The sequence below is a fragment of the Eurytemora carolleeae genome, unplaced genomic scaffold (assembly GCF_000591075.1).
Source record: "Eurytemora carolleeae unplaced genomic scaffold, Eaff_2.0 scaffold160, whole genome shotgun sequence".
NCBI classification, from domain to species: Eukaryota; Metazoa; Arthropoda; class Copepoda; order Calanoida; family Temoridae; genus Eurytemora; species Eurytemora carolleeae.
The window spans coordinates 344342-372178 of NW_019396112.1; the positions used below are offsets into that span (position 1 = coordinate 344342).

The window sequence follows — 27837 nt, forward strand, 5'->3', positions numbered from 1 at the left end:
ATAATCGATGACTATAGGTTGTAATATCTGAATGGTATGTTTGAAATTAAAATGATTTTTTTTAATGATACGATTCGTATATTGCAACGTTCTCAACTTGGGTGGATGCTATGTTATTCAGCAAAAGTTGGTTTAAGTCGTTTTCAGCAATTTTCTCCTTATAGAAGCAACAGATAGAAGTAAGATTAGTAGCGATCAAAAGCGCTTTTTTATCGCATTAAGCCTATACCCTCTTTCATTTTTCGCGAACACTCCCTTTAATTGGACGAGATATTTTGTACATCCCGGTATTTGAAATATCTAGAAATAGAATTAATTGCTCATTAAAGAAATAGATGTACTAATTTGTGATACAATAGTAATTTTTCAATTTACGACTATGAGAATTGTTAAATATATATATATATAATTATGAACTTTTGAATTACTCAAATGTTAGACACAAACAGAAATAGGCTATAAACTTGTAGCGAATAAAGCCTTTGTAACGTTTTTGTAGGGTAGCGTTTTAGTATAGCGTTTTTATAGTGAAGCGTTTTTGTAGGGTAGTGTATTCATAGTATGACCCCCCTAACCAACCATCCACTTCAAGATCCTTCTTCCCTCTCCTCTACACCCCTAACCAACAATCCACTTCAAGATCCTTCTCTCCCCCCCTACACCCCTAACCAACCATCCACTTCAAGATCCTTCTCTCCCCCTACACCCCTAACCAACCATCCACTTCAAGATCCTTCTTCCCTCCCCCTACACCCCTAACCAACCATCCACTTCAAGATCCTTCTTCCCTCCCCCTACACCCCTAACCAACCATCCACTTCAAGATCCTTCTTCCCTACGCCCCTACACCGTTTCCCAGCCATCCACTTCAAGATCTTCTCCCCCTCCCCTGACATTCACTTCAAGATCCCCCTACCCCTCCCCAACCATCTACTTGAAGATTCTTCCCTATATATATTTTTTTTCTGAAGTTATCAGCATACCATCCTTTTCTCCCTACATAAAGACATGATGTGTACATTATTAAAAAAGTTGTAAGAAATCTGTCTAACCAAGGGGGTCCCGTGAGAACTGAGAAAAGTAAAAAAGCTTTCAGTCTCTTCATTTCTTACTCGTTCATGTTGTGCTGTAATTACAATGATTCAGTCTATATATATAGTGTTATTATCTAGTGTATTTTACTAGGTTTCTTATATGTCTATCATCTATCTACCCACTTCATCATCTTTCTACCCTATTCATTATCTATCTACCCTCTTCATCATCTTTCTACCCTCTTCATCATCTTTCTACACTATTCATTATCTATCTACCCTCTTCATCATCTTTCTATCCTCTTCATCATCTTTCTACCCTCTTCATCATTTTTCTACCCTCTTCATCATCTTTCTAACCTCTTCATCATCTGTCTACCCTCTTAATCATCTTTCTACCCTCTTCATTATCTTTCTACCCTCTTCATTATCTTTCTACCCTCTTAATCGTCTTTCTACCCTCTTCATTATCTTTCTACCCTCTTCAGTATCTTTCTACCCTCTTCATCATCTTTCTACCCTCTTCATCATCTTTCTACCCTCTACATTATCTTTCTAACCTCTTCATCATCTTTCTACCCTCTACATTATCTTTCTACCCTTTCTACCTTTTTCCAATGTTTTTTCTAAAAGCATAAGCCATCTCTACATACAACTACACTTCACTCTTTTTCATCTTTCTACACTTAATATATATCGAACCTCTATTCCTTTATCCCAACCTTTCTAGCATAATTCTAACCTCTATTCATTTATCCCAACCGTTTTTATTATATATCTTTAAATAACAAACAAAGCTCTTTACTTCCCCCTTCTCCACCAATAAAGCCCCCCGCCCTTTGCTCTGTTATCTATTCTAGGATTGATTCTAAATCACCTCTCTTCCATTAACCTTGGTTGCAATAAATAAATCCTGTTTTCTTTACAATCTTTAAAGAAAGAATAATTATCCTTTTATCCTCTCCTTAAACTTGTAAATTCTAAGGAAACATGAATTCTATCCCTTGAGTTTAGGAACAGTATGTTAGGAAGGGGGAGAGGTATTGAAAGGGGGGGGGGGAGCTTTAACTAGAACCAATACTCTCAACTTTATCCAACTCTAACCTGTATAGAAGGGAACATACACTTACTCTAAACCATTCAACTTTAGAAAATACTCAAAATTGAAAACTTGAGATTAGATTTTTCTGTTCAGCATTCTTCTGAATTTATTAAAAGTTACTGCTTCAGAATTTCGAGATTATATGATATTAGTTTCATAAACGTCTATAAAATACATTTATTGAATCCAGATATAAAGAGTAAAAATTCATATTAAAGATAAAAAGAAAATTTTGCCTTTTATTCAGTTTTGGTTAGGAGAGGGGAAGAGAAGGGGGGGGGGTATAACTTAAAAGAAGAAATCATTAGGGAAATAAATATCAACAGTTTTTGATTCGAACGGTACAATTTTTCTATGGATCTCTTGTTCTAAAGCATGATGTCAGCGGATATGAAGGCAACAAAAACAAGATGAATTTAGACTATTGCCTACTATAAATAAAAAACTACCCAATCAACTTGAAACTATTACCAGCGCAATCGGATTTAGTTCTGAAGAACTCGACCAAAACAAATTGACATTATTTAATTTGATCAGGTTGAACGAGTTTATTTTGAGATAGATGAAGATAAACTTGATCAGTGGGAGAAACCACAGATCAAGGAATCTAAGAAAGCATTCTTCTACGCAACCATCAGCGACGGCGGGGACAAGGAGAAGATGGAGTGCTTCGTGGATTTCTGCGAGGACGCCATATTTGAAATGCAGCATAGCGCCAGCTTAATGGCCACAGATGAAGGGGAGGGACAGGTAATATATATCTCAGTATTTTTCAGATATTTAAATTGACAAAATATTTTTAAAAAAATCAAATCTTTAAGAAATCTACAAATTACAATAATATTTTTATTGATACAATAGTCCCTGACTCTTGAGCAGTTTTAAACTTTAAATAGCTTCAAAAAATGAAGTTCTTAGAATTTCAAAAATGTAGAAGTGTGCTTTTCTTTCTTTAACATAGACATAAAAAGTCATATTTCCATTTATTTAATTTATCCAATTATCTTTCCCAATTTTAAGATACAATTAAGTTACAAATGAGTTAGACCGCATTTTGAGGTAAAAAAAGTCGAACCTTTGAGGATACAATTTTTTTATTCCTGAACCTATAAAATTTTAAAGTCTCAATTATTAATTTCCATGTTTATCAGTTTCATCTCGGATTTTTACAAGCTCTTAAACAAAACAAAAACATTTTAATTTATTCACAATCTATTGAATACTATCATTGATATTTATGACATGTTACAAATAAAGATTAAATGATAAACGAATGAGTTTCCAAAGTTTGATTTAATTAAGATAAGCAGAGTTCTAATGTTAAGAATATCTTGGAGAAAACTAAAATATTATTTTCTATTTCCCCATATTTCCTGCAGGACCTCCGGTATTCTTAGATTTTTATAATAGACTTTTAAAAACATTTTAAAATAAATTATAAAATAAATTGCATAGGACGTTTTATATAATTTACTTTCAAGGACGCTTTTGAGAATACATTTTCAAGGACGTTCTTTTTATTAGATTTTCAAGGACGTTTTTTTTATAATTTACTTTCAAGGACGTTGATTTTAATAGATTTTCAAGGACGTTTTTTATAATTTACTTTCAAGGACGTTGATTTTAATAGATTTTCAAGGGCTTTTTTTATAATTTACTTTCAAGGACGTTGATTTTAATAGATTTTCAAGGGCGTTTTTTATAATTTACTTTCAAGGACGTTGATTTTAATAGATTTTCAAGGGCTTTTTTTATAATTTACTTTCAAGGACGTTGATTTTAATAGATTTTCAAGGGCTTTTTTTATAATTTACTTTCAAGGACGTTGATTTTAATAGATTTTCAAGGGCTTTTTTTATAATTTACTTTCAAGGACGTTGATTTTAATAGATTTTCAAGGGCTTTTTTTATAATTTACTTTCAAGGACGTTGATTTTATTAGATTTTCAAGGACGTTTTTTATAATTTACTTTCAAGGACGTTGATTTTAATAGATTTTCAAGGGCTTTTTTATAATTTACTTTCAATTGGACGTTGTTTTTAATAGATTTTCAAGGGCTTTTTTATAATTTACTTTCAATTGGACGTTGTTTTTAATAGATTTTCAAGGGCTTTTTTATAATTTACTTTCAATTGGACGTTGTTTTTAATAGATTTTCAAGGGCTTTTTTATAATTTACTTTCAATTGGACGTTGTTTTTATTAGATTTTCAAGGACGTTTTTTATAATTTACTCTCAAGGACGTTGTTTTTAATAGATTTTCAAAAGCGCCTTTTTATAATTTTTTTTTCAAGGACGTTTATTAGAAAAAAATTTCGAGGAGTATTTTTTCAAACAAGGTTTTCAGACAAGGTTTTCAAGAACGCTTTTCCGTACAAAGAAGTTCTATTTTAAATAAATTCTAATTAACTTCTGAATCAGCAAACTTGTGAAAAGACTTTTCTTTTAATTTTTCAAATAAATTCACGTCCCTATTCGAAGAACATTTAAAGAAACATTGAGGGCGCTTAGTAGCTCTATTTAAGCAGGATATCCTCAATTTTGTTATTATTCCTTTATCCTAACCTTTTTAAAGAAACATTGAGGGCGCTTAGTAGCTCTATTTAAGCAGGATATCCTCAATTTTGTTATAAAAAAATAATGATAAAATATGAATAAAAAATCCTGACAAATGATGACTAAATATTAAAAAGTGACGTAGTTTGGAGGTTCAAAACAATATTTCACAAACTTAATGTTCTTGGATAAATATTAAGGAATTCTCTTCCTCAATCGGACTCTTCGTTTCCGCTGTTTTTTGTGTGCTTTCTTTTAGAAATTCTTCGGACAATTTTTTCTATTTGATCCATTAGAAACTTCGCATTAGTGTTTTTATGATTTTATAATTTTCTATAATAGATAGTTCGTAAGAAAGGACCTGTTCTCCCTATGGAGGATGAACCTCGAGGATTAATTGCTCCGCTGAAGGAAAAAATATCTGAGATGCTTGGATTATTTTCTCCTTCTAATATATCTAAACAGGTACATAGATTACTTAATCAATGATCTCAAGAGTTAAATTAAAAACATTTTGCTTTGTTAAAAACTTTTTTATCTTATAAAATAGACCCCAAACATATCATGCTTCAGGATTTTATAACGAGATTCACATAATTTCTCACTGCATTTTCGGACAATTGTATTTCCTTTTCTTACAAAACAAGTTACAAAATGTCAGAAAAGTAAACAATTATGAATAATGGAATAATAAATAAAAAAATTAAAAAGATACAAATAAAAGAAAGGATTGGTTAAAAAAATAGAGAGAAATAATTTTTATGTAGTTAAATGATGAGAAAAATCATCAAACAGAAAAAAACGAGACCATCAAGTTCTGATTTTACAATAATAACCACTGGGAAAACCAAAAACAAAATTTTTTTTGTTTATCAATGTTGATCTTCCTTATCTCTGTTAGGTAAACCTGATGAAAACTATGTCCGGAGGAGAACTAGCAATCTTTATCTCCGGTTCCTTTCTCTCCTTGATCTTGTTTCTGGTTGGTATCATCCTCTCCATCCTTTCATTCTTCCTCAGGTTGATGCGCGGTCAGCTTGGTAAGGAGGAGAAGACTGCCAAGGAGCTGGAGATACTCAGGGTCAGCAAAAAAAGTAAGGTTTTAGATTTTTAACATTTATAGCTTATTTTGACCAATAATACACATATTATAATACAAAACCTGATTGTGCATATGAACAGTTCAACCAAACAGGATAGTTGAGAGACCATCTAAACAGGATAGTTGAGAGACCATCTAAAGATGATTTTGGTTTAATTTGACCAATTTGAATCTATTCTATATATCTCCGAGTTTTTTGTAAAACATATAAAGTGAGACCACATTTGGAAATGTCCAGGGCTAAAGGTATCTTACGAGTAAGGTTTCAAAAATTATATTTCTATGATTGGATTGACAAAATAATGCTCCGAATTATTTTAAAAATCAAAGACGACCTTTAAATCGTCTCTCAACTGTCAAGTTTTCTAGGACACCCTGTATATTTTTGTCAATTTTTGCCTAAAACAGACCCTAGGAATAAAAAGATTCTTAGTTAAAATTTAATCCTGAATATGTACGACCAGAATCTGCCACAAAGTGTGAGAGCAAGGACGGAGAAGAGGACTCGAAACCTGCTCAGGATGGGAGAAAAAGTCTAGTCACCAGGTTAAAAAAATAATATTGAAATAAGTTTTTACATTAAGAAATAGAAAAATTACTGACATTATTTGAGATTCCATGAGCCGCGTAGTACATTAAAAATATTTGTAACTTTTGTTTGATTGAGGTTTGTTTACTGTTTAGGTCGGATTCTCTGAGTGGTGTTGAGGAAGATTTATCCGCTCCAGTTCGTAAAGAATCATTAATTTCTCAACCAAATAGTCCTTTGATGATGACACATACCCCAGAGCAGTAAGACACATTTTTAACTTAATATTTAACAGAAGTATTGCAGAAAACACTTAAAATATAAAGAGGATTGAAATTTTTTTACAGTAAATATAGGCGGAGATAGATAAAAGCCTTTATCCATTGATTAAGGTGAAGATACTAATTCTTATCACTATAATAATAAAAATTAAGTTGTTAAAAACCATAAAAATACGATTTTGATAGCAAGATTTAAAGGGACATGACCGGCTATGTAAGGTACTTAAACTGAGTATGCAGTTTTGTGGACAAATTCTTTAGGATTCATTTGCGACATATAAAACTTTTTAAAGATCTCTAAATCCTGAGTTTGAGCGCAAAGTCGACGTTCAAAATCAGTTGTTTAGTTAGTTGTTTAGGAACAAGTGGAGAAAATAAAAATTAATCTTAACATCGAAAAAAAGTAATTTTGTTCAATTATTAGTTTCTATTTTCTCATTATTCTAGTTTCTCATTAGTCACAAAGATTTTCTGGAATTATTATTGAAAAAAAAACGACATTTGAAGAATTTTTAGAAATCTGTGAATAAATTAAAAGAAAATAAGAAACTCAATATAATAATTTATGGACAAATTTCTTTTGAGAAATATGTTCCTAACTATCTAATTTATAGTTTACTGTATAATTTTTACTTTATTTTTCGTCGTCGTTATTTAATAATTTAAAAAAACCCGATACTGAAAACGTAACCACCCAAATTTATGATTTTGAACGTCGACTATGCACTCAAACTCGGTAATTATACATCGTGGAAAAGTTTTATATGACTCAAATGAATCCTAAAGAATTTGTCCACTACACTGCATACTCAATTTAACTACAGGGTGTCCCAAAAACATGGGAATTCAGTGACGAATTCGATATCGTCTTTGTTATGAATTAGCATTGTAATACCTAATTTCAAAAGCCATAATATTATTATGTCTGCTAAAGTTTATTTTATGAAAAGGGTAAGACTGTAATGATGTGTCTATAATGTCACTATACTAAATCAAAGAATTATTTGCAAAGACGATTTCGAATTCGTCACTGAATTTCCATGCTTATTAGGACACCCTGTACCTTACAAAGCCGGTGTGTCCCTTTAAGTTTAATAAGTAAAAATGTATAATTTCGCAATTTTTGTATTTAATGACTTGGTTTGTTGTTATACAACGTGCTCCAAGAAACATTGTAATTTTAAATTGTCTTTGATCTGCATGGGATTTTAATTATAATAATCAACGAACAACAGTAATTATCCTGGGCTTTATGAAAAGTGATTTTCCAATTTAGAACTAATAAAATTGACAGAGATATTGGGAAATATATTAAATCAACATTATCCTAAGTCTAATATCTACGTTAATTCTAAAGACAAAAAGAAGGAAGACCACATTTTGGAAGCCCAAAAGACGTACATTGTACAATGCTTCAGCTATATGAAATTAAAGATGACTTGTAGGTCGTCTGTTACTGTCCATGTTTATTGGGACATTCTGTAGATTTTTACCTCCGTAATTAAGGTTGGCCAAGATGGATCGGGAACGGGAGGAGGTAGCTGCTCAACAAGAAGCAGCAATGCTAGCAGCTCAATCTAGAGCCAAGCACAGAACCGAACCTTCTCCTCTTGCTCAAATCGATATTGGAATATTCTTCCGTAAGATTGTCGGTATTCTCACAAGGTAGGGTAGAATGAACTAATAGAATTATGTTTATATAAAATGTGAAATATTATTTAAAAAAATAATTGTTCAGAAATTTCTTCAACATGAAGTTTGCAGCTCTGGCCATTGCTTTCATAATAAACTTCCTTCTTCTATTCTACAAAGCCACAGCTATTGAAAATGACGATGATAATGATAATGATGAACTATCTGAAGACCAGGAAGCTGATGATGGTTCTGGCGAGGTTAAAGAGGATGACGGGGAAGATGATGATCCTGAGGAATGGATTCATGTTGATCAGCAGTTCTATTACATCGAGTACCTTGTCTCAACTTTTGCAATCATCCACGCTATCGTCTCATTCTGCATGGTGATCGCTTACTACAATCTGAAAGTTCCTCTTGGAATCTTCAAGCGAGAGAAGGAGGTTGCACGAAAGATGGAGTTCGAAGGTTTATACATCTCCGAGCAACCAGAGGACGATGATATCAAGGCTCATTGGGACAAGTTGGTCATTTCTGCTAAATCCTTCCCCTGCCTTTACTGGGACAAGTTTATCAAGAAGAGAGTTCGACAGAAGTACTCAGATCAGTTCGAGTTCGATCAGATCAACACTATTTTAGGGATGGAGAAGAGTGCACTGTGCTCTCAGACGGAAACGGAGGACCGGGGAGGAATTATGCAGGTCTTCCTGGGGATAGATTGGAGATATCAGGTGTGGAAGGCTGGAGTAACTGTAACAGACAACTCCTTCCTCTATCAACTCTGGTACTTCATATTCTCTATCCTGGGTAACTACAACTACTTCTTCTTTGCTGCACATCTGATTGATGTAGCTGTAGGAGTACCTGCTCTCAGGATCATCCTGCAGGCTATCACACACAACGGGAAGCAGTTGGTCTTGACCGTCATGCTTCTGACCATCATCGTCTACATCTACACCGTGATAGCGTTCAATTTCTTTAGGAAGTTCTACGTATCTGAGGAGGAGGAAGGAGAACCTGATGCTAAATGTCATGATATGTTGACTTGCTTCGTTTTCCATCTGTACAAAGGAGTTCGAGCCGGAGGAGGTATCGGAGACGAAATCGAGCCTCCGGACGGAGATGATTATGAGTACGTCAGAATACTCTTTGACATTTCATTCTTCTTCTTCGTTATCGTCATTCTTCTTGCAATCATCCAGGGTTTCATCATTGACGCGTTCGGAGCACTCCGAGACCAAATGCAAGGAGTAGAAGACGAACTAGAAAACAACTGCTTTATATGCGGGATAGGAAAGGATTACTTTGACAAGGTTCCGCATGGGTTTGATATCCATGTGCAGAAGGAGCACAACCTTGCAAATTACCTGTTCTTTGTTCAGTATCTTATTGAAAAGGATGAGAATGATTACACTGGACAGGAAACCCTAGTCTGGGATATGTATCAGAACAGGTAAACATTTATAAAACTATATTAAAACCCTGACAAGAGATTTTAAGAAAGATAAAGTATTATCATGAACTATCTATTTCTCAGGTGCTGGGATTTCTTCCCACAAGGAGACTGCTTTAGAAAACAATACGAAACAGAACTAGGAGGAGGCGGAGATTAGGGCAACTAGGAGGAGGCGGAGATTAGGACAACTAGGAGGAGGCGGAGATTAGGACAACTCGGAGTAGGCGGGAATAGGAGAAACATAGAAACAGTGATATTTAAAGAACTATATATATGAATTTTCGAGAACATTTGTTTTTTAATATCATTGTTTAATTTCCAGTATATTCAAGCGAAGGAACTGATAACTCGCTACGGTTCTTTTCAAACTTAAATCTTTGCAACCTAATGTCGTAGATGTACCTCTAATATATCATTCAAAGATTAATATTCAACTTTTAAAATATCAAGGGTTTATACCATCCGCTTGTAAAGATAGGTATTTGAAAAATAGAGTTTGTGGCGAGTAATCAATTCCTTTGTAAAATGTGTATTGTACGCTTCAATGATTTTTATCAATGCTAGACAACTATAAGAATTATGGTTTTGAGAACAGTTTAATTTGTTCAGTAAAATAAGATTCATTTAAATGTTATAAAACAATATAAATATGCTTCTAGCTAGCTCCAAAGTAAAATAAAGAAAGATGACGTGTACAGAAATTTGTCCATGGGCCGTTACTGTTCTAGAATATTTAAAAAAAAAATACTTTTTTCTATTATTCCTTTCACCAACATACGATAAAAAGTTTACTGCTATTCAATAAAAGATTTGAGATGAAAATAAATCATTCGGTTTCAGTCTGGAATTAAAAAGATTTAGAAATCCCGAAGATAAATGGTTTTAGAGAAACGGAAGTTACACAAATTTATTTTTTCCACAGTTTTGAGAAAGAGGTGTAGATTCAGGTTTACTCAAGCATGGTGAGGCTTAAAGGGACTGTAGTTTAATTTAAAGTGACCCTCCATTGCAAAGATGGTAATGTCCGATTTACAACGGTTCCCTTAAAGCTTTGTTTCATCAAGCAATGTTTTTGTTTCGCTGAAACCTCTTATTTTAAACAATAAAAACTCTTCAGATTAAAAATGACTTATGACTCAAAGTTGTAGAATGTTTTTAGAATTGAACCCTGTATAAACTATATTGTGTATGTTTAGTGTAGAGTATATCCAAGTATGCAGTATCAAGTGTAGTCTGATTATATTCTTTACATTCGCCAAAATACTACTAGTATTAGATTCATTATCATTAGGAGCATTGCCAGTATTTGCAGAGGGGGGGGGGGGAAAAGGGTCGAGTTAGGGAAGGGGCTTTAAAGGAGGCTTAACCCTACTAACTTTTCAAAAAAAAAAAGGGGGCTAAGAACCCTAGCCTCATCATTACTAAAGAGGGGGGTGCAGGAGTACTATTCTTTGTTCGTTAACGCGGAGATATAAAAATTTCGTTCGAAATTGACCAGTTGGAACAGATCAAAGACGGTCTTGAAATCTTACAACTGTCATGTTTAGTGGGACACACTATATTAATAAGGTTTAGGATGTGGCATTCTCAGGATAGGATTTTGAGCCTCGAGTGTAGACAGTCAAGGAACAAGTTTTCACGTAAAGGGTTACCCACAAAGAATGAGTAGGGAATTTATACTGTCTGTCACCCTGTATCCATGGTTCTTTATTTACCAAATCATTAAATTATCCATTAAACAACTAGAATCAAAATAGTAGACTTAATTCAACCTTGGAATTATGATATTTTAAGCGTTTTAGATCGTCTTTATTATCCTTTGTGGGTAACCCTGTACATAATCTTCTAAAAGGAAGAGGCTAATATTGTTTATGCATGATCTGCACGTGTTCTAAGGTTCTGTAAGACTGTTAAAACCATACGCAGGAGCCAGTGCTTAGGATCCGTTGGATCCGCAAAAATTGCGGATCTACGGATCCAGAGCTGGGAACTTTAGAATGGATAAACTTTAATCTTGACTTCTTGATCCGAATATCCACTGTGGAAACTTTTCATTTTTGTCCTAATCCACTCTTTTTCTCTCTCCCTGGATATCCGTTGTTTTCTCCAATGAGAATATTTCTGTTCTCTCATTGGTTTCCCACTTTTATCTGATTGGCTGCTACAGTTTCGCAGATGATTAAAATTAAATATTAATTTGAATTTTATCGTTTTTCATACACTTTTAAGATAATCTTGCAAGATTATGTTAATCTTGAGATTATCAAAAAGAGAGGATCAAGCATTAATCCGGCCCGATATCCAGCATTCTAAAGTTTTCAGCTCTGGTCCAACTGGTAAAATATCAACCAAAAACTGCTAAAAAACTTTATTAATCTCAATACCCTAATCTGAACTTTTGAAAAAAGTAAGATCATAACATAAAAATTTCCTTATTTCCGAATGGTTCATCAAATTTTAGCATAAATATAAGCGAAAAAAACACTAATATTTTGAAAATTCTGCTTTATTAAATTTTTATCAGTAAATCTTGCAGAAATGACCTGGATCCGGATCCATATTTTTCCATTTCGGATCCGTATTCTGACTAAAAATATATGAAAATAGTAAAATAATTTATTGAAATATGAAATATTCTGCGGTATATATATATAAGACAAAAAAGATTTGAATCTAGAAAAAGGTTTGTTTCATTCATACAAAACAATGTGCTGCACAAATTAAATAATGTACATTAGCAAAATTTAAGTCAATAATATTAAAGGCAATTGAAATGCTTCCTTCCCTAGTATCTAAACAACAGGATGATTTTAGACAATTTTTATTGTTGTTTGGCGCCATTATTATTCAAATATAAATAATAAATTAGAACTAATTTTGGCTTGAGATAGGTAATAAAAATTGGTGAAAACAAATAAGACATCAAGCGATTATTCTACAATTTCAATCTGAAAATTTGTATTTATGGTTCCGGCTTAATTAATTTTTCCTTAAAAATAATATTCAAACTGATTCGCAAAACTGATAAATTTTCATTTAAATGAAATTTTTTGTTTGAAAAAAATAACACTTTACTCATAAAAGGCGATAAGCCAACTTGATCAGTCGAAAAAATGTTTAAGTTAACTCAAGATTTAAATAGTTCATATAGTTTCTCTGCACTATCAGCAGTAGCTATCGAGTCTTTTGCTTTTAAAATAAGCCAAAACAATTTTCAACAGTAACTCGCTCTCTATTCGTCAAAAAAATATTGCAATCAATTTATCAAGGTTTTACCAAACCAGTGACTTTAACAATTTAAATTAAAACAACCAAAATGTAAAAATAAATTATATTATCAAAAACATTTAACCTAAATAAACCAAAAAAACCCCTAGAATTCGACCTCATTAAACCAAAAACATTAAAAAATGTAAGCCAAAAAAAACCTTGAACAAAAACACTAACAATAAAAAGCTACATATCAAAAACGCATATTATTTATATTAGATTGTTTGTATTTAAAAAAAGAAAATTTGTTTGTTTTTTAAGATTAAAAAGGAAAGTTAACAAAAGAGAAAGGAACATCAGAACAGGGTAAAAAATAAACATTGTGCATGACAATACGGGTCAATTATTTGGAATTAAGAAAGGTTTTAACTTCAGTAGAACATAGGGTGGTTTTATAAAATGAATCTTGAATGAAGTTAGATCAGCTTGGTTAAATTTGATAGTGGAGGTTTATTTTCTGACGCGTTTAGGAGTTCCTGAGGCCGTCGCTGTATCCTCCTTCAACGGCAAATATTCATGTTTATTTTTTTTCTTCTAAATTTAGTTTTACGAGAAATTATTAACCTTTTTCGGAAAAATTATATTTTGATGAATAAGTGCTCCTAAACCTTTATATCATCAGATCTTCCCCGTTTCCTTGGACGAGTTATATTCTCATCTTCTCCGAACCTAGACTTAGTATTTTCCCCTCGGGGTAAGGTTTCACAACTCAGTGCAGGCTGTGAGCTGCTACTAGAGCAAGGATGCATTCTCATCCCTAGATCAATCTTGGTCATCATCTTGCTCTTTCCCTCATCCATCTCTGTGAACTGAGACGTGTTCTCCGACAGTCTTCGGCTCATCTGTGCCAACTTCTCCTCCTGCTCTGCCAACCTGGCGTTCTGCTCATTGATCAGCTCGTTCTGTTGGTCGATTCTCCGGTCCAATTCCAACATCTTCTTGTTCTGGGACTCCACGGCAGTTTTGTAGGAGTCTGCCTGCTTCTTGAGGTCGCGGACCAGACGACTCGCTTTTACGGACGGTTTTCGGTTAGGAGTTTTTGCGGTGGTTTGAAGAGCGCGCATGAAACTTGGCCTAGCTCTGAAATAGATATAAATGTTAAAGCTATAATAATAGCCAGTCAATTATTGCTTTATGGGAATAAAGTCAAAGAAATCTATATTTTTAAAATCAAAATAAACTTTAAATAATAAAATGATAGAAAGCATTCTAGTGGCAAATCAAGATTGTTATGTTTTTAAAAAAGCTGACTATTTAAAACTTTATAACTGTGATAAAAACGTTTCATTTCAAACGCATCAATAGCAAGGGGTGTATATTTTCTTTAAAAATCAATTGTTGCCTCCCCCCACCTCCTTTTTGCAAATCATTCCCCCCCCCCCCCAAAGAAGTAAGGAAATGATTGCGCGGAGCTTTTTTAGGGTTTATTCTCATAGTTGGGAAAAATATATTAATTTTTGAATAAAAAGTTTTAAAAAATAATGTTACCAACATTATAATTCTAACCTTGGTACAGGTTCAGAAACTGCCTGGTTTAGAGGAAGTCTGCAGAGAGGTGTACTAGGAGGACTTAAACTATCAGAGTATCTCATACTAAGAGAGAATCCCGTCCCGGAAGAGAATATTCCAGAGAAATATCCGCTGTTTAGACGGTTCGGAGATGCAGGATACAATCTTAAACCAGGAGCTATCTTCTCATCAAAGTACTCCATCGCCATAGAGCTGATATCTCGCAGTTCCTAGATTTAAATGATATAGTCCCAATTTAAGAATTAAATATACAAGTTTTTAAAGATATGACGTTACGTGGGGATAGATTAAATTAATAAATATCGAGTACAAAAATATTTTACGTGACCTTACAGACATATGAAAATGTGTTAAAAATTATTGGACACATGAAATTATTTAAATTTTCAATATTATTAATTTCAATAACATAAAAAATGAAATCTCTATTTAACTTCAGTTAGCAAGTAAGTAACTACAGGGTTATTCTAAATAAACCGAAATAATATTAATATTGATTGAAGACATGGAAAGTCGTCTTTAAACTTAGAAATAATTATCGGCATTCATTTTCTGTAACCTAGTTTAAGCAATATTTTTTTACGAGACAAAAATCACAAAATATCCCTAGCCCTGCGATTTACAAAATGTGGTCTGCCATTTTTTGCTGTCATAATTACTAGAGCTATGAAGGATTTCGAACAAAAATCTTACTTAATTAATCATATTTACCTGGAGAACTTCACAAGATCTGTTCGGATTCTTGATGCTCTGAATATTCCTGAGAACAGAATAAATCTCATCAATAACCTTCCCTGGGATAAAACAGCAGAGATCCAACTCTATAAACTTCATGAACGTCATTCCTAGCAGGGAGATCCTCGTCTCAATAGCTGTCAGGATATCACAGTGTCTCGCCAGGGGATGATCTAGAGTACATGATTTTATTTTAAATTCAAATCAATCAAATGATTGCGGTGGACAAAGGACATCTTATTTATGAGTTTCATACATCTCGATTAAATATTTAAAATACATTTTATGTAACTAAAAAAAAAGATAAAAATTCTCATGATCGCTCGTTAGCTAATGGGTAATATTCAATTAACAAAGATATTACCACACTCACATTAAGGCATATCGATGACAATCTATCATAGCCACTGGACAGTGTGCATTGGTCAGTCATTGGGAATGCTCGAAACCCATTTAATATTCCGCAAAATGAGTTTAAACGTGTTAATTTACCTCTCCTTTCAGATTCTCTCCTGGGGAGTTTACCCTTCATCTCCTAGAAAAAATGATACATTTTTTCAAGAGCAAACATTGTTATTATCATCGGACAACCCGTCGTTTAATGAAGTAGGAGTCGGCGCTCCTCATCCGCTCGTAACGTATTCAATGATTTTAATTTTTGCCTCCCCCCCTCCCCGACATACATCAGAAAAATGACGAAATCGGATTAAAATATACCTTCAAACATTTGAGATGATACTTCTCCACCGCCTTGAACCCTTTGGTCAGCATTGACTTGCATATAAGGTTGAACTTGGTGCTAATAGAGCGAAACTTCGCAATTTCATCATAGGAGAAATACTTGAGAATATTCTCCAGAACCAGGTCCGGAAGTGTATCCAGCGCCATTTTATTTTCCATCTGTAAAGTATAAAACTATAAATGCTTTAGTTTCCAGTTTAGGAGATTATACAACTTTTCTTCTCCTCTACACCAGAACCTTCGGCCTGAACAAGACAAGAATGGTTAATTTTATTTAAGATTATTTATTGATTTTCTCAGACCTTTCTCCAAGTTACTAGGTATTTTAATGAACTGTCCATTAGATTGATTAAGTAAACTAACAGCCTGGCCAACATCGTCAAAAAAATGATAAAAGTGTATAAATTCAAGAATTTACATCATTTGACCTATTTTACCTCCAGAGCTATTGATTTTTGAACTCCTAGGACCCTTAGTAAAATATTTCCCTATAAAGTACTTTTAAATGAAAATAAACTTAATTTTCACCTTTTCTATTTGAATAAGTGACTTGATAAAAATATCTGAAGCGCATTGATTGTCCTTGGCACTTGTCTCGAGAAACATTGCTTTCATATCTCCAGCTAGCTTCTTACCCGCTTCCTGTACACAGGTTCAAGATTAGATATCCTTACAGGTTGTGTTATTAATAGTTTTGTTTTTTTTTAGATTAAAAAAAAGTTCCAAGATTTCAAAACTGTATTCTGTTAAAGTTTGCTTTGATTAAACTTTGCAATATTTCCATTCTAAAAATATAAAAAACGATCCAAACGATATTTATAACATAAAGCACGTTTTTGGATCGTTTTTGGTCCGTTTTTTTTGCATGTATTTTCTGATAAAAAACGAATAAAAAAAACTTAATGTACTACTTACAGGAATGGTTTACAAAATTTTTTAACGAGTGTTTTATATTTTTTTTTTATATATTCCTAAAATAAAATGGTACGAGGCATAATTAATAACCTCAAAAGTTCATCTTTTTTCTCCTTTCTCCATCTGCACGTCTGCAGATTATCTTCTTCTTGCATCCCTTTGCCTGTCCAGTTTGGCACTGCTTTTGAAAGTATGTTTACGAGTCGCTGTCTTTTCGCCATTAAGACAGTGCACGATCACCCTTTCATTGAATAGATTCACCTCTCCGTTTTTTGTTTTTTTGTTTTGCTTGTTTGTAAATGCTGCCTTAGCTCCACATTCTGTCTACTTGCATTTTCTAGGTCACCACTCCTAGAACTATGAGTTATTTAGTTTCTAAATGCAGCGATGGAGTAATAGCTTCCCTACTATGAACCGCACACTTTTATTTCCTATTCAAGATGGGTGGCTATTCAATGAAAGATAATCAAGTGATCCCGCTCAAAGGTAATTTGTTTAAGGATTCAACAGAGAAATGTCCTCGGGTCTCATTTTGCTGCTTGTGAGAAGGTTAGATGGTAGGTAGAGGAGAGTAAAGATGAGGATAAGGGTTTGTAGGAGTGGCGTATCAGGAATGTTTTGTTAAAAAAAACACTCCATATGTCTACATGTTATAATGTTTCCCAGTCCAGCGGAATTCCTTAGCTAGTATCGCATTCAGTTTGCACCGCTGCATGCAGAATGCGGAGTTGTCCCTTTATCGGCTGTGGCGCAGGGCCCTTCCAGAAAGGGCTCCGATCGCTAAGTGGAGTGGGTATAAAACCGGAATAGTTGTAAGACATATTAGCTCTTTGTTATTCCTATATCTTGATATTACCCCGGCTGTGGGTACTGTAGATAAGAAAAGAGGCTAGCTTACTGAGCACGGGGTTCGGGCCGCCTGGCCTTCCCTCTCTCCTATGTGTAGACACCTTTCTCATCGTCCACTGGAAACAGTGCAGAGATCTTTTTGAGCTGAGCTCTACTCTCTTAGGCTGTAGGAATGCAACTAATTTTTCAATATTTAAAATTAAGCAGCTCTTGAAGCAAAACATGGGTCGGAACTTATGTTTGGAATATCGTTAATCTTGAACGCTTTATCTCAATATCCAATATGGACACTTTTAAATTTGAGGATAAATGCTTGATCCCTCAACTAAAAGTATTCCTGCAAGTTATACGTAATCTGACATCAATGCTTAATTCCGAGATTCACATAAAATCTGACTTCAGGATACTTTGATCCTAAATGATCTTAAGGGCAGCAGCAGTGCGTAAATTTTTTTATAAGATAGATTTTGTTTTGGATATTACCTGCGTTATTCTTCTGTCATTATGAAGATCATTTTTGTTCCCGACTAGCACCAGAGGAACATTAGCGTTTCCAACAAGATCAACCAACTTGTCATATATTATCTAAATAATTAATCAAGATCAAGATTCAGGTCAAGGTCAAGGTCGACAGATTTGTCACAGGTTGGCTTTTTCAATTAGTATTGTTCTGAAAGTACCTGTACAACTTCAAAGCTCTTCTCACTGTCAATGGAGTACACAAGAATGTACCCGTCTATATCTACACTGTACTGTGTAGGGAAGATACTGTACTCGTCTTGTCCTGCAGTATCTACAACTAGAACCTCGTATTCCTGTCCACGGTATTTAAGAACCTTGGTAAATGTGTTCTCTATTGTAGGATCGTAGGAATCCACAAACTGACCCTAAACATTAAACATTCGTCTATATATAAAGATACCATGTACATTGTAGAAATTAGAGTACTACAGAGAAGAACACCGCAAAATATTTATAATTCCATCATCATCGGATCAAGATCTAGACCTTAGATCTTTAAATCTCAATATCCCTTCGGTATTGGCATTAAATGAACGTCGTTGAACTGCCTACCGCCGAGTCGCGGTTCAAAATTTTATCACCGATTTAAATCCTTCCTGAATCTTGAACTTTGAATCGGTGATTCAAATTTTAAACAGTGGTTGGTAGTTCAGCGACGTAGCTCAGATTCATTAAATTCGGTCCCAGGGAGGAGGCGCGTTGGAACAATGCCTGATGGGATTGCAACCTTTACTTTGTCTTAATGTATAAATACATTTTTAACGCGAATTATTTTGGGTGTACTATTATGAGAAAAAACTACCTGAAAATCTAACGAGTACTGCTAAAACTGTTACAATATTACTAAAGTCACACACTGTACTGCAAAACTGGTGTACTACCTGTACAAACTGTATGGCCAAGCTTGATTTGCCGACGGACCTAGATCCCATAACGGCAATTTTTCTCTGTTTCGCCGGCATTCTGTAAATTTACATCTGAAACAATAAATCTAAAATGGCGAGTTTATACCGAGTTTAGTTCCAAAGTCGAGGCGAGCTCGTTTCTGAAATCTGAGATTTACTTTGATTTCGTGACGTTTAATGAATTCGTTCAGTATGATGGTGAGGAAGAGGGAGAAGGTGTACAGACTCCAGGTGAAGACGGAGATATACTTTGCTTCGTATAGAACAAGGTTCACGGTGAGGTAGATAATCTGAAGGACGGATATACAGAAACCTGTTACAAGGATTTGCCAACTCTTCCTGGGTTTCAACTTCCAGAGTTGATCCGTCCTAGACACAAAGGTAAGGGAGATGAGGATAAGGTAGAGGGTGATAAAGGTCGAGTTTACGTCCTGGAGAACAAATAGTCCAACAATACACTCCTTCTCACATACCTTAACAAAAAACTGTTTTGGAATCCACTCATTAGAATTTACGAATTAAAAATTTACTGCATACAAGTTTTTTAGAACTCTTAATATAGAATAAAATTTTTTACGAAAAAAAATAGTCTAAAATGAGTTTAAAAGAGAAAATAAATTACAATTTGATTATAATTTATCATTCTTTTACTCCAAAGATTAGAGGGTGGAGTGTAGAATATGTAAGATAGATATAAAGTAAGGATGGAGAAGATAGGGATAGGAAACCTATCTGGAGTCTGGAGATAAGAAAGTGTGAAGTAAGGATGGAGAGAAAAGGGATGAGAAACATACCTGGAGAATATGGAAGATGGATATAAAGTGTGAGGTAAGGATGGAGAGAATAGGGATGAGAAACCTACCTGGAGAATATGGAAAATGGGTACAAAGTGTGAGGTAAGGATGTAGAAACCTACCTGGAGAATATGGAAGATGGATATAAAGTGTGAGGTAAGGATGGAGAGTATAGGGATGAAAAACCTACCTGGAGAATATGGAAGATGGATACAAAGTGTGAGGTTGAGGATGGAGAGTATAGGGATGCAGAACCCTACCTAAAGAATATGGAAGATGGATAGTGGATACAAAGTGTGAGGTAAGGATGGAGAGTATAAGGATGTAGAAACCTACCTGGAGAATATGGAAGATGGATACAAAGTGTGAGGTAAGGATGGAGAGTATAGGGATGTAGAAACCTACCTGGAGAACATGGAAGATGGATATAAAGTGTGAGGTAAGGATGGAGAGTATAGGGATGTAGAAACCTACCTGGAGAATATGGAAGATGGATACAAAGTGTGAGGTAAGGATGGAGAGTATAAGGATGTAGAAACATACCTGGAGAACATGGAAGATGGATATAAAGTGTGAGGTAAGGATGGAGAGTATAGGGATGTAGAAACCTACCTGGAGAATATGGAAGATGGATATAAAGTGAGAGGTAAGGATGGAGAGTATAGGGATGAGAAACCTACAACCGTAGCACCAGCTCGAATACCAGAATATATCTTGGGAGAGATGAACTGAACAGTTTTTACCTAAGAAATAGAAAATCTCATTTTAAGTGTATATCGAGTCTACATCACGTGCTTAGGAATTGTAATGAAAAATGAATTAATTCTGAACTCAATCTCAATATAAATCCTTGAAGTTGACATTTAAACTTTATATTATTAATGACAACAACATATCTTGACAGATTTACTAAAACTAAATTACGTAATTCAAAATTTCTTCTCAACGATGGATAAACTTAAAGATTATGCACTAAGCAGTGGTTAGTATTTACAAAATACAATTTTAAGTATAAATTAAAAAAACACACACTGATACTCTAATAATTCTAGATGAAAATTAGAATGAATCTAAGATTTTAGTTTGAGAATTGAAAGTCCAATCTAACCTGTCGATATGTTCCTGATATTTCTATCAGAAGCAGAGAAGAATAAGCCGGTTGAAAGAAGAGGAAGAACGAAGATACAGAGGATAACCTGCTGAACAGCTGATACAGGACTAGGCAGGGCGAATACTAAACAAAGTAGAACGGAGAAGGATAAGAAGAGGGAGGAGGAACACCAGAATTGAAGAATATGACGGAGAGCTAGAACATGTCTTCTACTGGCAACAATACTACCGTAGATAGTAACTTGATCATCTCGCTTGAACAGAACTGAGGATGATATTGCTGTGAGATGACTGGCCAGGTCGGTTGGAGAGAGTCCAGTCTGTGGATAAGAATACACGGAGACATGTTGACAAACCTAAAAACAATTCATAATAATACGAGCCGTCTCTTCTTCTTCCTTTCCACTCAGAGTCTCGTAAAGGAAAATCTAGTTTAAAAGTGGATAGAGGGGGGGGGGGGGCATGAAAATAGAAAGTTAAGAGGATATATTATTAACCAATGACTAAATTCTATAATCCCAAAGCTACCTGTGGATAGAGTGGTTCTACAGCTAGACTAGCGTCTGATGCTAGAAATATTTGCATATTATGGTAGTTAGCAGAGCTGCCTAGTGTTGCAACTACTTCACCGTTCTCCTGCATTATCTTAACCATCTCACGGGTAGATCCTTAAATACAAATAAATATATCTTGATATGATGCAAGTTTAATGAAAATACAAGATGCACACATTATACCATAATTTTTGTAACATAACTATGTTTCCACCTAAAGATGTCTCAGACGGCCGGAATTATAAAATAAAAACTAAAAAACATTATGGTCTTTTAAAAACTCTATAAGAGCAAAATCGTGATGGTTATCACAGACAGTACCACTATGGATATCAGGAAATAGGTTCCATGGAAAAGAGTCGTAAGATGTGTTCATAGTTCCAAAAAATAGTTTTTTTTTGTGTATTTTTAAATAGGCCAATAAGGTAAATTAAGTGTTTACATTTAGTATGGAAAATGATAAATCATGGGTCATGATGAGTTGAATGCAGACCTGGACTGCAGTCCGTAAAAAGACTGACGAGAAGAGGAACATTATCCATCTCTTGTAGATGAGGACGTATGTTCTCTATACCACAAGGAAGCTGAGCTCGGTTACTCATATCATACTGGAGCATTGTATTTACACTACTACTCCTGGTCCCTAGGCTCCCGTCACTATCTAAACTATTGAGAAGAGGTTTTTGAAATTCTCCGAACTTGGAGAAGTCTGTCCGTCGTCGGCCGTATTCATTAAATTTCTCTGGGACGGATGCAGACATGTAGTGCTTTACACTCTCCTTCTCAGTGGAGAACTTCTTTGTAACCCACTTCCTGTTGTACATTAGCTTCGTCTTGTTCTTCAGGTCGGAGTCGTTCCGGAGAGAGATGTGACAATTCCAACCACTCTCCAATCCCATCTTTTCAGAGAATACTCGAGATCTCAATTCATTCTCCTTGCTGAAGTGTACAAACCTGATACAGGCCTTCTCCAGGAGATCTATAAACTGAACAATATCAACCCTGGCCTGGTATTGCATCTGAACCATACCCAGAAATGTCTGGTTACACTGAGCTTCTATGCAGGAGTAAACCCGATGAGAAACCGGATCCAGAGATTCATCAGTTTCATGATCTAAGCCAAAATCGGGTCCCGTGGAAACCCTGTCTATAGAATCCATACTGCCCTGGTGGAAGTGGTTTATAAAGGGAGATGAGTTCTGCGGTAACTCCAGGTAATTATCTTTGTCCGGCCAGGGCGGAATACGGGTTATTGGTCTGTACGCGAAGGCAGAACAGTACGAGGTTAAACTAGCTCGGTGATAAAACTCGAGGATTTTTTTCCTGATTTCTTCATTTAAATTCACAAGATCATTTCCAACCCAAACATCAGTACAGGAGTCAACCACTATATCCGCGGTACCTTGAGTCACAACCTGGAGATTCTTATCGTATTGGTTCTCTACCACGAGTGAAACCATGTGTGGGAACGGAAACTTGAGTTTAGCCAGGGCAAGGTTCCGGGTGAATGAATCTGCTCTCGACGTTGCAGAAATAACAGGACGGAAAGTTTGCATTTGCTCTTTCAGCTCAAACTCGTTTTCATATCCTCTCGGAAATCCAATCCTGGAGGAAAGTTCGCACAAACATCCCCTGGAGGGTATTGGGAGAAGATCTAGAGTATTGGTGTCTTGGACATCTCCTTGGATAGGTTCCCGGACAGATTCACAGAGAAGATGCTGGAAAAAGTAGGTGTACTTCTCCTCTGTCCATAGGTTGCAGGTGTTGAGAAGGATGGAGAGACCGAGAGGTTTCAGGTTCGGCATGAAGTTTTTCCACTGAGGATCATCAAAGTCTACCCTAAAAGGATTGTTATGGTCGTGAGTAACCGTGAGAACTTCAGATGATACCTCACTTTCTTCAAAATCTTCGTTAAGTAAGTCCAGATCCTGGTTTGATTTAGGCTTGAAGAAAAATATCTTCTCCGCTGAGGGATTCTGCCAGGATAAAACACCTAAATTCAATAATTTATCATTTTCAGAAAAAAAACCATTTATTTCTTACCTTTTTTGTCAATGCAACAGAATGAAGTAACGGAACCAAGTGTATGAAGTAGGTTCTCTGTTCGTGAAAGATATTCTCCTCTCCCCACCATACTTGAGACTAAGATCCGTTTTACATGTCTCCAGGTCACCTCGGGACCCTTCTCTTCCATCTCTGGTGTCTCCATTGTATCGTCGAACGGATCAGAAGTTTGAATTGCACTACTGAAATATTTTTAGCTTGTTAAGAAGTAAGTGCAGGAATTTAAATGAATAATGTGTTTGATTTAATGTTATTTTACATTTTTCTCAGCTCATTTTATTAATTAAAGATAAAATTTGTTTCTGTCTTTTGAATTTGCATTCACAATTGTTTACTACCTGCGTCTAAATATCTCTAGAACACTGGATAAAGCTGCATGGTTGGATATTATCCACCAGATAGGGAATGCTAGTGGAACCAGAGGGATACCTAGTGTAACCGGCTCTGCAAGAAAAAGAACACTGACACTTGTCTCTGGGAACCAGTTCCAACTGTACTTGTATCGGAAACAGTTCCAGGCTAGGAGCAGGGGAACTAGGATCGGAAACAGAATATTCTCCAGGATAGAGTTAAGAAAATGTTTGTGCTTGTTAAGTTTCGATATTGGACGGTTCGAAGCTTCGTTCAGGATTGGTTTCAATTGTCTCAGGTATGGTGTCTCCGACAGTCGGAACTTCTGAGGTTCCATGGAGGGTTTGAACTCAGGTAGCAAACTCTTTTCCATCCGCTTGAAGGCGTCTATATGGAAGGTTTCTCCCTGATCCAAGCTCAGGTTTATCTTCTCATTTATCAACTGACACCTGAAGCAAACCATATTAATGTCAGATTTTGGAACTCAGGGCAGTTAAAGTATTTAAATTTTAGACATATTCTTCTTTCTTCCCTACTTTGTCGCATTTTTTTCTTGACTCTTTCAATCTCTAACCCCCTTTTTTCTTCTCCTTTCTTTTAACACTGACATCTATCGTTCCCTAGTAGCATAACCCATTTTTTCGATCTCTGACACTTCCTTCAAAACTTTTTCCTAGCTCTATTTTTTAACAGAAGTAGTTTCATTTTTAATTGTTACTTCAAGTTTTTGTTAAAAATGTATTGCGTTTTATGTTTTGAGAGTCTGAGAAGAATCTTTCTATAATATGAATCTAACCTTGCTGGAGATATTTGTCCTGGTTTGATAAGAACTATATCTCCTTTAACCAGGAGAGCCCAGGGAAGATTAACCATTTCGTTGTTCCTGAAAAAAAATCTTAAGCATGAATTTTTGAAAGAAAAATTTCTTCGTTAAACTAATTCAATCTCATTAAAATTGATGGGAACAAAAATATCAAGAATGAAAGAAGGTTGATTTGTAATAAATCGAGGGAAAAAAGTAATGAAGTAAAAATGTTTTGTTTTTTTGCATTTTATTAATAGTACTTGATGATTTATTTAAAAAACTGACCTAATAACCCACTGTAGCACAACACTAGCTGATATTGGTGTATGCAGATGTGGATAATTTCCAGGATTCCATTCACGGATACTTTCTCTTACAAGCTCATTCACAACCCTGAGATTTCAATTTTTTAATGAGTTTGAAGCTAACATAAACTAGCTCAACATAACAGACTAGCTTGAGAAGCTTGTTCAAAATAACAAAATCTTTACATATTTGACAAGATTTGTTCAAAATGACAAACAAGTTTCAAACAAACAAACTTATTACCTATCTGTTTTTCTGTAAATCTCTTCTCTCTTCAGGTAGCTGTCCATACCGCTGACCGCTAGGTTTAATATCGTGATCAATAGAACGATTAGTCCAGAGAAAAGACTTTCTCCTGAACCTTCTCCAAATAAACCAACCATTATGATAAGACAAAACAGAGCCGAGGTGAGCTTGAACCCTGATATTTTGGATCCAGGATGCCATGCTTCCTTGATCCATGTTAAATTCTTTAACTCTGAGTAGGACGTATCTCGTAGCTCCCGGATTTCCTCAGCAAGAATTCTCAGTGCGTCCTGGCTCCGTAAACTTTCCATCCTTACTCTGCTAGTAGACCAAACTTGCCATACTTGAGACGATCTGCAGTCTTAAAAGAGGAAGGAAAAGAGTTCAGATATCATATGGTAGAGAACTGTCAAATCATCTTCTCTGTGACAAATCTGAATTCTGGAACTGTCCAACTTCTTCACATTTTAATTTAACTATCCATAGAAAAATTCTCGGAGTTTACAAAAAACTTTCAGGTCAATTATTGCCATTATGATAATGAGATAGGGAGTGCGTAGCTAAACCTGTTTTTATGTTTTTGATGCCAAGGTTTCCTCAGTAGTAAGTACACACAGCTGATATATTAAAGTTTATACGCGGCAAAGTAGAATTTTTAAAACTATAGCGGGATATTTTTGCAAAACTGTCAGCTAGAATAAAAATAATAACTTTTGTATATCTTGCAAAATTACTTTTAAATATGAGCAATAGTTGCTTGATAAGTTGAAAAAGTACTAGAAGACGACATTTAAATACTTCGTAGGGATCATTTGCTTCTTATCCTCTTAACTAGACTCGGTGGATTCTCATTTGAACTATGGTACGTTTGAACTATTGTTCGTTTGAACTATTGTTCGTTTGAACTATTGTTCATTTGAACTACTGACATGACGTCATATCCTGTAGTTTAAATCAACGCATTTCTTGCTCATTTGAACTATTTTTCTACCCCAATTCAGTTTTAAAATTTTTTTTATAATCAATTCATAAAGTTATATTCATGACAATTAATTAGATTAACATTACACAGAATGAACATAAAAATAGTTCAAATGAACATAAAAATAGTTCAAATGATTTTTTTTGTCAATTTAAACTATTTTTTTGTTCATTTGAACTATTTTTTTGTTCATTTGAACTATTTTTTTGTTAATTTGAACTATTTTTTTGTCCATTTGAACTATTTTTATGTTCATTTGAACTATTTTTTTGTTCATTTGAACTATTTTTTTATTCATTTGAACTATTTTTTTGTTAATTTGAACTATTTTTTTGTCCATTTGAACTATTTTTATGTTCATTTGAACTATTTTTATGTTTATTTGAACTATTTTTTGTTTATTTCATTAATAATATTTTAATAGTTCAAATGAAAATAGTTCAAATGAACTAAAAAATAGTTCAAATGAGCAATATATTAATTTACTCGTTTGAACTATTGTTCATTTAAACTACTCACGTGGTCCCACGTGCAGTATAGTTGAAATGAACAATAGTTCAAACGGCAGTAGTCCAAATGAGATAGCATCACTAGACTCACTAGACTCATCCTCTACACTCTTCTTATCGGTACTGTTACATCGTCTATACGCAACATCCCCCTACTGAACTTCTGACCTACTGCAATATCGGACCTACGCCAGCTGTTAATTTTTGTATTATTTAAGGGTTAGTTAGGTTAAGACAATTTCTGGGCCGAATGCTGCGACTAGGACATCCTAGGAGCCAAGCGCCGCGGTTAGGACAGGCAAGGGGACGAGGCGCTGGGGCCACAAGTCCATCTAGCAGCTGTAAAACCACGTGCTAAAAGATCGGATGTGTATTATAGCGGATTTGGCGTAGGTCAGAAGTGGGGTATAGCGGATTTGCGGAGGTCGAATGATAAACCATATCTCTATTCTTTACTATAGACCCATATCTCTTCTTATCCTCTACTCTAGACCCATATCTCTCCTTGTCCTCTACTCTGATATTGTATCCCCTAATCCTCTACTCTAGACCCATATCTCTCCTTATCCTCTACTCTAGATATCTTATCCCCTAATCCACTACTCTAGACCCATATCTCTCCTTATCCTCTGGTCTAGATATGTTATTCCCTTATTCTCTACTGTAGACCCATATCTCTCCTTATCCTCTACTCTTATAGACCCATATCTCTCCTTATCCTCTACTCAAGATATTTTATCCCCTTATCCTCTACTCTAGATCCATATCTCTCCTTATCCTCTACTCTAGATATTTTATCCCCTTATCCTCTACTCTAAACCCATATCTCTCCTTATTCTTTACTCTAGACCCATATCTATCTTCTACTCTAGACATATTTACCTTAATCCTACTTATCCTCTTACCCAACCCCAAATCTCTTCTGCAACTTTTGATATATATATATATATATCTAA

At 34.8% G+C, this 27837-nt stretch overlaps 4 protein-coding genes across 12 annotated transcripts in view; 1 reads left to right on the forward strand and 3 right to left on the reverse strand.

The window, feature by feature from the left end:
- Positions 1–10355, forward strand: part of LOC111695266 (ryanodine receptor) — a 45725-nt gene extending 35370 nt beyond the window's left edge. For 2 of the 3 annotated variants that reach the window (XM_023464510.1, XM_023464513.1), the window contains 8 exons: positions 2674–2886; positions 5036–5158; positions 5595–5787; positions 6260–6341; positions 6480–6587; positions 8112–8270; positions 8344–9690; positions 9775–10355. In XM_023464510.1, coding sequence (XP_023320278.1) covers positions 2674–2886; positions 5036–5158; positions 5595–5787; positions 6260–6341; positions 6480–6587; positions 8112–8270; positions 8344–9690; positions 9775–9850 — 2301 coding nt within the window. In that variant the 3' untranslated portion in view covers positions 9851–10355. The remainder of the gene's footprint in view (positions 1–2673; positions 2887–5035; positions 5159–5594; positions 5788–6259; positions 6342–6479; positions 6588–8111; positions 8271–8343; positions 9691–9774) is intronic. The other variant, XM_023464512.1, reaches the window with a different exon arrangement.
- A 1938-nt stretch (positions 10356–12293) lies between these two features.
- Positions 12294–16152, reverse strand: LOC111695259 (F-box only protein 28). 5 transcript variants are annotated; one of them, XR_002763824.1, is made up of 7 exons: positions 15946–16152; positions 15721–15763; positions 15205–15401; positions 14470–14702; positions 13572–14043; positions 13259–13464; positions 12294–12485 (listed from the first exon to the last, which is right to left on the reverse strand). XR_002763824.1 is itself a non-coding variant. In XM_023464499.1 (6 exons), exons 1-6 carry the CDS (start codon positions 16126–16128, stop codon positions 13414–13416), a joined length of 1179 nt encoding a protein of 392 aa, XP_023320267.1. In that variant the 5' UTR covers positions 16129–16152; the 3' UTR covers positions 13258–13413. The 5 variants fall into 5 exon arrangements, 2 of the variants coding, with proteins under 2 accessions (XP_023320267.1, XP_023320268.1); XR_002763823.1 differs by having other exon boundaries at positions 12294–12641; XR_002763822.1 differs by having other exon boundaries at positions 12294–12667.
- On the reverse strand, positions 16128–19247 carry LOC111695260 (GTP-binding protein Rheb homolog). Its single transcript, XM_023464501.1, has 5 exons — positions 19137–19247; positions 18414–18620; positions 18217–18318; positions 16498–16611; positions 16128–16214 (listed from the first exon to the last, which is right to left on the reverse strand). The coding sequence occupies exons 1-5, from the start codon at positions 19215–19217 to the stop codon at positions 16167–16169; spliced, it is 552 nt and encodes a 183-aa protein (XP_023320269.1). The 5' UTR covers positions 19218–19247; the 3' UTR covers positions 16128–16166.
- Positions 19232–26224, reverse strand: LOC111695258 (transmembrane protein 94). Of its 3 annotated transcripts, XM_023464496.1 has the most exons (11): positions 25388–26224; positions 25124–25231; positions 24830–24916; positions 24021–24482; positions 23662–23864; positions 22112–23611; positions 21593–21732; positions 21063–21420; positions 20567–20697; positions 20145–20214; positions 19567–19633 (listed from the first exon to the last, which is right to left on the reverse strand). In XM_023464496.1, the coding sequence occupies exons 1-11, from the start codon at positions 25699–25701 to the stop codon at positions 19626–19628; spliced, it is 3381 nt and encodes a 1126-aa protein (XP_023320264.1). In that variant the 5' UTR covers positions 25702–26224; the 3' UTR covers positions 19567–19625. The 3 variants fall into 3 exon arrangements, with proteins under 3 accessions (XP_023320263.1, XP_023320265.1, XP_023320264.1); XM_023464495.1 differs by lacking the exon at positions 20145–20214 and having other exon boundaries at positions 19232–19633; positions 25388–26223; XM_023464497.1 differs by lacking the exons at positions 20145–20214; positions 20567–20697 and having other exon boundaries at positions 19546–19633.
- Between the last annotated feature and the right edge of the window lie 1613 nt (positions 26225–27837).